Here is a 10,714-nt window from a genome sequence, read left to right as displayed (position 1 = left end):
CTCTGTCTCCCTCCCTCCCTCCCTCCAGTCTGGCCTGACTCCCGTTCACGTAGCAGCCTTCATGGGTCACCTCAACATCGTTCTGCTGCTGCTACAGAACGGAGCCTCCCCTGACGTTAGCAACATTGTGAGTGATGGGGGTTACCGTCAGGCCAGTGGGTGTGAGTGTGTACCTGTACGTGTGTGTTTGTGTCTGTGTCTGTGGGTGTATGTGCGTCTGTGTGTGTGTGCGTGCGTCTGTGCACATGTATTTTTCTCCTGATTTCAGGTGTGTGTTGTGTGCAGCGCGGGAGAGACTGCTCTACACATGGCGTCCAGGGCAGGACAAGTGGAGGTGGTGCGCTGTCTGCTGAGGAACGGAGCCATGGTGGACGCTAGAGCCAGGGTAACATACAATACACACAACTCACCACTTCACTCCCACTTAGTACTAGTACTCACCATTCCCCTCCCACTTAGTACTACTCTACTCTACTCTATACTCTACTCTATACTCTACCCTATACTCCACTCTATACTCTACGCTATACTATAGTCTATACTCTATGCTCTACTCCACAATCTACTCTACTCTATACTCTACTCTATACGCTATACTCTACCCTATACTCTATGCTCTACTCTACCCTATACTCTACTCTATACTCTACTCTATACTCTACCCTATACTCTACCCTATACTCTACTCTATACTCTACTCTATACTCTACCCTATACTCTACCCTATACTCTACTCTATACTCTACCCTATACTCTACCCTATACTCTACTCTATACTCTACGCTATACTATAGTCTATACTCTATACTCTACTCCACAATCTACTCTACTCTACTCTATACTCTACCCTCTACTCTATCCTCTACTCTACTCTATATTCTACTCTACTGGATACTCTACTCTACTCTATACTCTAATGTATACTCTACTCTACTGTATACTCTACTCTACGCTATACTCTACTCTACTCTACTCTATATTCTACTCTACTGTAAACTCTACTCTACTCTACTGTATACTCTACTCTACTCTATACTCCACTGTATACTCTACTCTACTCTACTGTATACTCTACTCTACTCTATACTCTACTGTATACTCTACTCTACTCTATACTCCACTGTATACTCTACTGTATACTCTACTCTATACTCCACTGTATACTCTACTCTACTCTACTCTACTGTATACTCTACTCTACTCTATACTCCACTGTATACTCTACTGTATACTCTACTCTATACTCTACTGTATACTCGACTCTATATTCTACTCTACTCTATACTCTACTGTATACTCTACTCTATACTCCACTGTATACTCTACTCTACTCTACTGTATACTCTACTCTACTCTATACTCCACTGTATACTCTACTCTACTCTACTGTATACTCTACTCTACTCTACTCTACTGTATACTCTACTCTACTCTACTGTATACTCTACTCTACTCTACTCTATATTCTACTCTACTGTATACTCTACTCTACTCTACTGTATACTCTACTCTACTCTATACTCCACTGTATACTCTACTGTATACTCTACTCTATACTCTACTGTATACTCGACTCTATATTCTACTCTACTCTATACTCCACTGTATACTCTACTCTACTCTACTCTACTGTATACTCTACTCTATACTCTACTGTATACTCTACTCTACGCTATACTCTACTCTACTGTATACTCTACTCTATACTCCACTGTATACTCTACTGTATACTCTACTCTACTCTACTCTACTGTATACTCTACTCTATACTCTACTCTACTCTATACTCCACTGTATACTCTACTGTATACTCTACTCTATACTCTACTGTATACTCGACTCTATATTCTACTCTACTCTATACTCTACTGTATACTCTACTCTATACTCCACTGTATACTCTACTCTACTCTACTCTAATGTATACTCTACTCTACTGTATACTCTACTCTATACTCTACTCTACTCTATATTCTACTCTACTGTATACTCTACTCTACTCTACTGTATACTCTACTGTATACTCTACTCTACTCTACTGTATACTCTACTCTACTCTACTGTATACTCTACTCTACTCTACTGTATACTCTACTGTATACTCTACTCTACTGTATACTCTACTCTACTCTACTGTATACTCTACTCTACTCTACTGTATACTCTACTGTATACTCTACTCTACTCTACTGTATACTCTACTCTACTCTACTGTATACTCTACTGTATACTCTACTGTATACTCTACTCTACTCTTCTCCAAGAAACCCATTATCACCACATTCAGTAACTTCAGGAAAGCGGGGCTGTAAAATAAAGCATTACTAATCTCATTAAACTTCAAGTACTGTAAAAGTCATATCACTCATAGCCTCAATCTCTCTGTGGACATCTATAATAAAACACATATTCTACCCCCTATAACCTCCATGTCTCTGCCCCCGCAAGGAGGACCAGACACCCCTCCACATCGCGTCTCGTCTGGGGAAGACTGAGATAGTCCAGTTGCTACTGCAGCATATGGCCCACCCTGACGCCTCCACGACTAACGGATACACACCTCTCCACATCTCCGCCAGGGAGGGACAGGTGGACGTGGCTTCAGTACTGCTGGAGGCGGGCGCCTCACACTCGCTGGCTACTAAGGTGGGTAGAGATAATACACGCACTCACACACACTCACACATACCTACACATGCACTCACACACACCTACACACTCACACTCGCACACACCTACACACACACACACACACACCTACATTTCTTTGCCTAAGCTCAAGCACACATACACGTGTACACACACCTGTGCATATTGGTGTGGTTTTTATGGGGATTTTTTTATGGATGGAATCCATCCCCTTCTTTCTGTGTGGATTATATCATAAATATATCTTGATTCGCTGTATGGCCTCTTTTACAGGCACAGACTATGGGCCACTGTCAGTGTGACCTGGTTTAATCAATTCATGATTTATGATGCTTTGGAGAACCCCTGACTTCTTCTCCTGAATTTAGCAAGTAGATGTCCACTTCTGTCACTGAAGGATATTCAACATCAGTTGACACAACGATATATCAGTGCTAATTTATTCATGTGCTCTGGGCTCTGAGTTTATGATGCAGTAAAATTCACCCATCTCTCTCCCTGCTCTCGCTGCTTCTCTCTCTCTCTCTCTCTCCCTGCTCTCCCTTCTTCTTCTCTCTCTCTCCCCCTCTTCTTGTCTCTCTCTCGCTCTTTCTCTCTCTCTCTCCCCCTCTTCTTCTCTCTCTCTCTATCTATCTCTCTCTCCTCCCTTCCCCCTCTTCCTTGTCTAATGGGGATAACAGGTGTGGCATTGTTAGCATCAACAACAGGACAGGGACAGTGGTATGCCCTTTGAACAACATCTTCCTAGTCGTGCTCCTCCCTACCTCTGTCCCTAATCGCCTGTGTTTGATCTGTTAGATAGGTGACGTCTTACACCCTATAGATTCTAATCTTTATCTTCTGTTTTTCACAACACCACCATTGGTGCCTCTCATTCTCTTCTTATCTACACATTGTTTCTACTCGGATGTGTATTACATCAGAAATAAACCAGCGTTACACAGACAAAAGGATTCCCTCCCTTCATGGGCTGGGTCGTAAACACAGGAGACATGTGACATGGGAGCAACACCATCGTCCTATCACAACAGCCTAATGTGACAATGGCTAAAGAGCACCACCTGGTGGCTGCGTTGGTATTATGCTACTGATCAGGTTTACTCTGTAAATTAGACTTTTGGGTATTACCTATGATTGCATAAGCAATGTGTGTGCACAGAGATTTGTTGTTATTGTGCATCTTGTTAAATTGCATTATGTTTGGTTCACTTAAATCATTAGTTGGCTGTGAATTTCTGATCCTTTTGGAAATGACGCTGTTATGAAATAATTACTTTTAAATATACACTGAGTGTACAAAACATTATGAACACCTGCTCTTTCCATGGCATAGACTGACCAGGTGAATCCTGGTGAAAGCTATGATCCCTTATTGATGTCACTTGTTAAATCCACTTCAATCAGTGTAGATGAAGGGGAGGAGACAGGTTAAAGAAGGATTTTTAAGCTTTGAGACACTTGAGACATGGATTGTGTATGTGTGCCATTCAGAGGGTGAATGGGCAAGACAAAAGATTGAAGTGCCTTTGAACGGGGTATGGTAGTAGGTGCCAGGTGCATCAGTTTGTGTCAAGAACTGCAGCGCTGCTGGGTTTTTTCACGCTCAACAGTTTCCCATGTGTATCAAGAATGGTCCACCACCCAAAGGACATCCAGCCAACTTGACACAATTGTGGGAAGCATTGGAGTCAACATGGGTCAGCATCCCTGTGAAACGCTTTCAACACCTTGTAGAGTCCATGCCCCGACGAATTGAGGCTGTTCTGAGGGCAAAGGTGGTGCAACTCAATACAAGGAAGCTGTTCCTAATGTTTTGTACACTCAGTGTGTTCCATGAGCCTTATGCACATTGATGAAGATATAGATAGTGTTTGTTTCAGTCATTATTAAATGGTCGTCTGTATGTTGTCTCCATACAGAAAGGATTCACTCCCCTGCATGTGGCATCCAAGTACGGAAGCCTGGATGTTGTCAAACTTCTCCTGAAGAAAACAGCTCCCCCTGATTCTGCTGGGAAGGTAAGCGTCATTACCATAAAACTCAAACTCTTAATCATTGTATAGTTTTGTGTTAGAGGGAGAAATAACTACACAGTAGAAAAGTCTATTTCTCACAAGGTGTGTTATATTTTCACAATATCAGACAATGCTCTGACCTATTTTAAATGAGGAGGAATGGTCTGATGAGGAATAGTCTGATGAGGAAGAGACTGATGAGGAATAGTCTGATGAGGAATAGACTGATGAGGAATAGTCTGATGAGGAATAGTCTGATGAGGAATAGACTGATGAGGAATAGACTGATGAGGAATAGTCTGATGAGGAATAGTCTGATAAGGAATTATCTGATGAGAAATTATCTGGCTAGATATTTTAAAAGTCTGTTGTTATTTCTGGTTGAGGCTATGTTGTCAGCGAGACTACCGGTAAGCATAGTTTGATTAAATCAACTTTTAGTTTGATTAACTGCTGTTTATTCCTCTACTTTTAGGAAAGACAGATAACAGATATCATTTTTTTCTTCTTATTCTTTTTGAATAAGGACCCGCCCAGCGATCCTCCTGCTGCTTGCTCTTTAATATAAGCCTCATTTTCCGTAACAAGCTGTAATAGTGCCCCTATAACTCAGCTTATTTATCATGTGCTGTGTATGTTGACCAGTGTTCTTAATGGCTGCTTGCTCCGCTAACCAGCCTGGTTTAATCCAATCTGCACTCACCTCGTCATCCTTGCAGAATGGCCTCACACCTCTCCATGTCGCAGCACATTATGATAACCAGAAGGTGGCGCTCCTGCTTTTGGACAAAGGGGCCTCCCCCCACACCACGGCCAAGGTGAGACCTCCATGAGGCCACTCTGGCACTCTCCCCAAACAGGTGGGAGGAGAGACGTCGGTCAGGGTGGACAGTCAATGTGGTATTGAAGCTGTGTGTGTGTGTGTGTGTGTGTGTGTGTGTGTGTGTGTGTGTGTGTGTGTGTGTGTGTGTGTGTGTGTGTGTGTGTGTGTGTGTGTGTGTGTGTGTGTGTGTGTGTGTACATTTGTGTATGTGGTGTGTATGCGTTTGTGTGCGTGAGTATGTGGTGTGTGCGTTTCTGTGAGTGAGTGAGTGAGTGAGTGAGTGAGTGAGTGAGTGAGTGAGTGAGTGAGTGAGTACATCTCTAAAGGTATCTGTATGGCTGAATTTTGCTTTCTCTCTCACACACTCTCTCTCCCTCCCTCCAGAACGGCTACACCCCACTCCACATTGCGGCGAAGAAGAACCAGATGGACATAGCAGTGGTACTGCTGCAGTACGGGGCAGACACCAACATCCTTACCAAGCAGGGGGTCACCCCTCTACACCTGGCCTCACAGGAGGGGCACGCTGACATGGCCACCCTGCTCATCGAGAAGGGGACTCAAGTCAACGTCCCCACCAAGGTAGGGCTACATCTTCCCATCCCTCTTGGTTTTAAACTGCTTATGTAACGCGGCCGTGGGTCGGGATTTGAACACACTCCTCAACGACTCACACATTAAAACCAAACTGAAAAGTTCAAATTGTACATAGGCCTTCGTACTCTGATCACAGATACTGACTGACCCTTTTCTCTGAGACGTGACGTCTCACTGCTTCTGAGGGGTTCAGTCTGTCTTTCCACCCATGCTCTCTCCTTTCAGATCTCCCTTTTTAGGCTCTATAGTAACGCTGGCAGTAAGGGCGAATCCTAACAGGTGGGGTTAGCTTTCACTCTAAAAGACTTGTCCATATCGTTGTGATATTTTCTCCGAAAATGCGAGTTACACACACATATGTCAAGTTAGTATCCAGCCCTGTAACAACGGTAAATGTAATAACACCAGTAAATGTAATAACTTTTGTATTTGTAATAACTTTTGTATTTGTAATAATGTAAATGTAATAACTTGCTGGTAAATGTATAAATATTTTTAAGGTAAACATAATAGCTTTTTCCGCTAAATGTAATAAGTTATTTCATTAACTAGTGAATAACAACTTTTTTTTATGAATAATGTAGTAACTTCAACCAATCATGTTATAACATAACAAAATCAATGTTATTATGTGCTAATTGGATGCACATACCAGCACCCACAGCCAGTTACAACACAAACAAACTGATGCACATCATCCAGGAATACTCATAAATAGACACACTCACAAGCACACATTGAAATGTACACACATGCACAGTTGTGTACACACACACACACACACACACACACACACACACACACACACACACACACACACACACACACACACACACACACTACTTGATTATTATTAATCAAGGTTATTATTACATTTTGATGAATAACATAATAGCTTCAACCGTTCGTGTAATAGCCAAAATCAATGTATTCTTTTGTTATTTCCTTCTTTTTGATGAACATGGAATAGTCCCAAAAGTGCAAAACCCATCTGCCTGGCACTCCAGGCAGGCTCAAGCCAAACGCTTAAAGTAGTTTGTACGATTTCATATCTGGATGGTAGGTCTGGATGGCACCAGGGCGATTGGAGTTAAATGAATATGTTGAGTAACCTTGCCTGAAACCTGAAGACTGGCATTAGCTCCACAAGCTGACACCTTGGCTTCAGCTCAGCAGAGGCTATCAAAGTGTTGTGCTGCACAGAACTAACGCAGTCACTAACTACCCTCCAGCTCAATCCAACCAGATAGTTTGATTATAAAATAACTTATAATACTCTTTTGTTTTGAAGATTACATATGATTGATGTTTAATGTGGTATGAAGGTTATGATGAACGATAATGGAAAATTCATGAAGGGGTTATGAATTATTTCATAAGGGGTGTTATCAATGCATATGAATATTACCTTTGTTGTTGCAAAAAGACACATACTGGTATATACCCACAAATACAGACTCAACCTGTATTACAAACACACACATGCACACACACAGGAACACATAGGCAGGTGACAAAATAACACACACACATCTTCAGGCAACATTTTTATTTCAAAATAAAAGTATATTGTACAATGGAAACATGTATTTTTGTTGTCATCTTACCCAAACCTATGACACACAAAACACAGAACATGCTTGGAGCAGAATAGTGTTAGCCTTTCCCTTGTGGCAGTTAAGGGGCAAAGTGCCTTACTCATAGCCACCAAGGAAGTAGGGGATAGCACCTGAAAGGCAGTAGGGGGTAGCACCTGAAAGGCAGTAGGGGGTAGCACCTGAAAGGCAGTAGTTGATAGCACTTGAAAGGCAGTAGTTGATAGCACCTGAAAGGCAGTAGTTGATAGCACCTGAAAGGCAGTAGGGGATAGCACCTGAAAGGCAGTAGTTGATAGCACCTGAAAGGCAGTAGTTGATAGCGCTTGAAAGGCAGTAGTTGATAGCACCTGAAAGGCAGTAGGGGGTAGCACCTGAAAGGCAGTAGGTGATCGCACCTGAAAGGCAGTAGGGGATAGCACCTGAAAGGCAGTAGTTGATAGCACCTGAAAGGCAGTAGGGGGTAGCACCTGAAAGGCAGTAGGGGGTAGCACCTGAAAGGCAGTAGTTGATAGCACCTGAAAGGCAGTAGTTGATAGCACCTGAAAGGCAGTAGGGGATAGCACCTGAAAGGCAGTAGGGGATAGCACCTGAAAGGCAGTAGTTGATAGCACCTGAAAGGCAGTAGGGGGTAGCACCTGAAAGGCAGTAGGGGATAGCACCTGAAAGGCAGTAGTTGATAGCACCTGAAAGGCAGTAGGTGATAGCACCTGAAAGGCAGTAGGGGATAGCACCTGAAAGGCAGTAGTTGATAGCACCTGAAAGGCATTAGGTGATCGCACCTGAAAGGCATTAGGTGATAGCACCTGAAAGGCAGTAGTTGATAGCACCTGAAAGGCAGTAGTTGATAGCACCTGAAAGGCAGTAGTTGATAGCGCTTGAAAGGCAGTAGTTGATAGCACCTGAAAGGCAGTAGTTGATAGCACCTGGAAGGCAGTAGGGGATAGCACCTGAAAGGCAGTAGGGGATAGCACCTGAAAGGCAGTAGTTGATAGCGCTTGAAAGGCAGTAGTTGATAGCACCTGAAAGGCAGTAGGGGTAGCACCTGAAAGGCAGTAGGTGATCGCACCTGAAAGGCAGTAGGGGGTAGCACCTGAAAGGCAGTAGGGGGTAGCACCTGAAAGGCAGTAGGGGATAGCACCTGAAAGGCAGTAGTTGATAGCACCTGAAAGGCAGTAGGGGGTAGCACCTGAAAGGCAGTAGGGGATAGCACCTGAAAGGCAGTAGTTGATAGCACCTGAAAGGCAGTAGGTGATAGCACCTGAAAGGCAGTAGGGGATAGCACCTGAAAGGCAGTAGTTGATAGCACCTGAAAGGCATTAGGTGATCGCACCTGAAAGGCATTAGGTGATCGCACCTGAAAGGCAGTAGTTGATAGCACCTGAAAGGCAGTAGGGGGTAGCACCTGAAAGGCAGTAGGGGGTAGCACCTGAAAGGCAGTAGTTGATAGCACCTGAAAGGCAGTAGGTGATAGCACCTGAAAGGCAGTAGGGCATAGCACCTGAAAGGCAGTAGGGGGTAGCACCTGAAAGGCAGTAAGGGGTAGCACCTGAAAGGCAGTAGTTGATAGCACCTGAAGGGCAGTAGTTGATAGCACCTGAAAGGCTGTAGTTGATAGCACCTGAAAGGCAGTAGTTGATAGCACCTGAAAGGCAGTAGGTGATCGCACCTGAAAGGCAGTAGGGGATAGCACCTGAAAGGCAGTAGTTGATAGCACCTGAAAGGCAGTAGTTGATAGCACCTGAAAGGCAGTAGTTGATAGCACCTGAAAGGCATTAAGGGATAGCACCTGAAAGCCAGTAGGGGATAGCACCTGAAAGGCAGTAGGGCATAGCACCTGAAAAGTGATGTAGGTGTAATTATACTTGTCTAAGATCTAAAAATGTGTGTAAGCTCCCTGCGCTTATGCCTACGTTTAATCTTAGCGGAGACCTAGGTTAGAAACCAGTCTGTCCAATTGGTGCCGTGACCTGGATAGGTGTCTGTGAGGAGGTGAAATGGGTGGTGGAGTGTAACGAAAGTAGTTCTGTAAACCATGCTTGAAGCTATATTTGAGGCTAAACATTGTTTGGAGTATGGAGTAAAACAATATTATATTATGATAGGGTAAGAGCAAGCTATGACCAAGCTAAGACCAAGGTATGACCATGCTGTGACCAAGGTAAGACCAAGCTGTGACCAACATAAGACCAAGCTGTGACCAAGGTAAGACCAGGCTATGACCAAGGTAAAACCAATATAAAATATATCTTCATTTGTTTAACACTTTTTTGGTTACTACATGATTTCATATTTGTTATTTCATAGTTTTGATATCTTCACTATTATTCTACAATGTAGAAAATAGTAAAAAATAAAGAAAACCCCAGGAATGAGTAGGTGTGTCCAAACTTTTTAGTGGTACTGTATATCAACAAATAATTTAGGAATCCATACATTATAAACAGCAGAAAACAGAGTACATGTATTCATTGAGATGAAATAGTCATTTTACTAGTCCTTATGATGTTGCATGATGGTCCCAAGGGAATGTTCTCTGGGGGACCTTTTTGTAGTTCCCAGTTTGTCCCAGGGGCGTCCCCGAAGATGTTTTTAGGACGTTCTTGGGACGTTGCGTCATGGTCCCCTGAAGGTATTGTCTAGTTCCCAGTTTGTCCTGGGGACGTCCCCGAGGACGTTTTTATGACGTTCTTGGGACGTTGTGCCATGGTCACCTGGGGTCCGACATTTAACGAAAAAGACATTACAGACAAAAGACTACAATTTACACACATTAACAATATTTACATGTTGTGTGTGTGTGTGCGCGCGCATCTATCAGTGACACATACATGTCAGTACATACACACAAAAAGTAGGTCACGGCATTGAGCCTTGATGTGTTGCTTTATTTGTTTTTTGAAACCAGGTTTGTTGTTCACTTGCTGTATATGAGATGAAAGGGAATTCTATGCAGTCATGGCTCTGTGTAATACTGTACGTTTCCTTGAATTTGTTCTGGACCTGGGGACTGTGAAAAGACCCCTAGTGGCATG

General features: G+C 43.2%; 1 protein-coding gene across 1 annotated transcript in view; it reads left to right on the top strand.

Moving 5' to 3' along the window:
• The first annotated feature begins 301 nt into the window (after positions 1–301).
• The window catches only part of LOC115198134 (ankyrin-2), a 74,941-nt gene continuing 64,528 nt past the window's right edge, over positions 302–10,714 (top strand). The window contains exons 1-5 of the mRNA XM_029759843.1: positions 302–385; positions 2,449–2,646; positions 4,569–4,667; positions 5,384–5,482; positions 5,872–6,069. Of these exons, the coding sequence (XP_029615703.1) occupies positions 308–385; positions 2,449–2,646; positions 4,569–4,667; positions 5,384–5,482; positions 5,872–6,069 (672 nt within the window). The 5' untranslated portion in view covers positions 302–307. The remainder of the gene's footprint in view (positions 386–2,448; positions 2,647–4,568; positions 4,668–5,383; positions 5,483–5,871; positions 6,070–10,714) is intronic.

The sequence above is a fragment of the Salmo trutta genome, chromosome 8, assembly GCF_901001165.1.
Source record: "Salmo trutta chromosome 8, fSalTru1.1, whole genome shotgun sequence".
Classification (NCBI taxonomy): Eukaryota; Metazoa; Chordata; class Actinopteri; order Salmoniformes; family Salmonidae; genus Salmo; species Salmo trutta.
The sequence above is the reverse complement of the archived record's forward strand: the minus strand, read 5'-3'. Positions and strand labels throughout refer to the sequence as shown.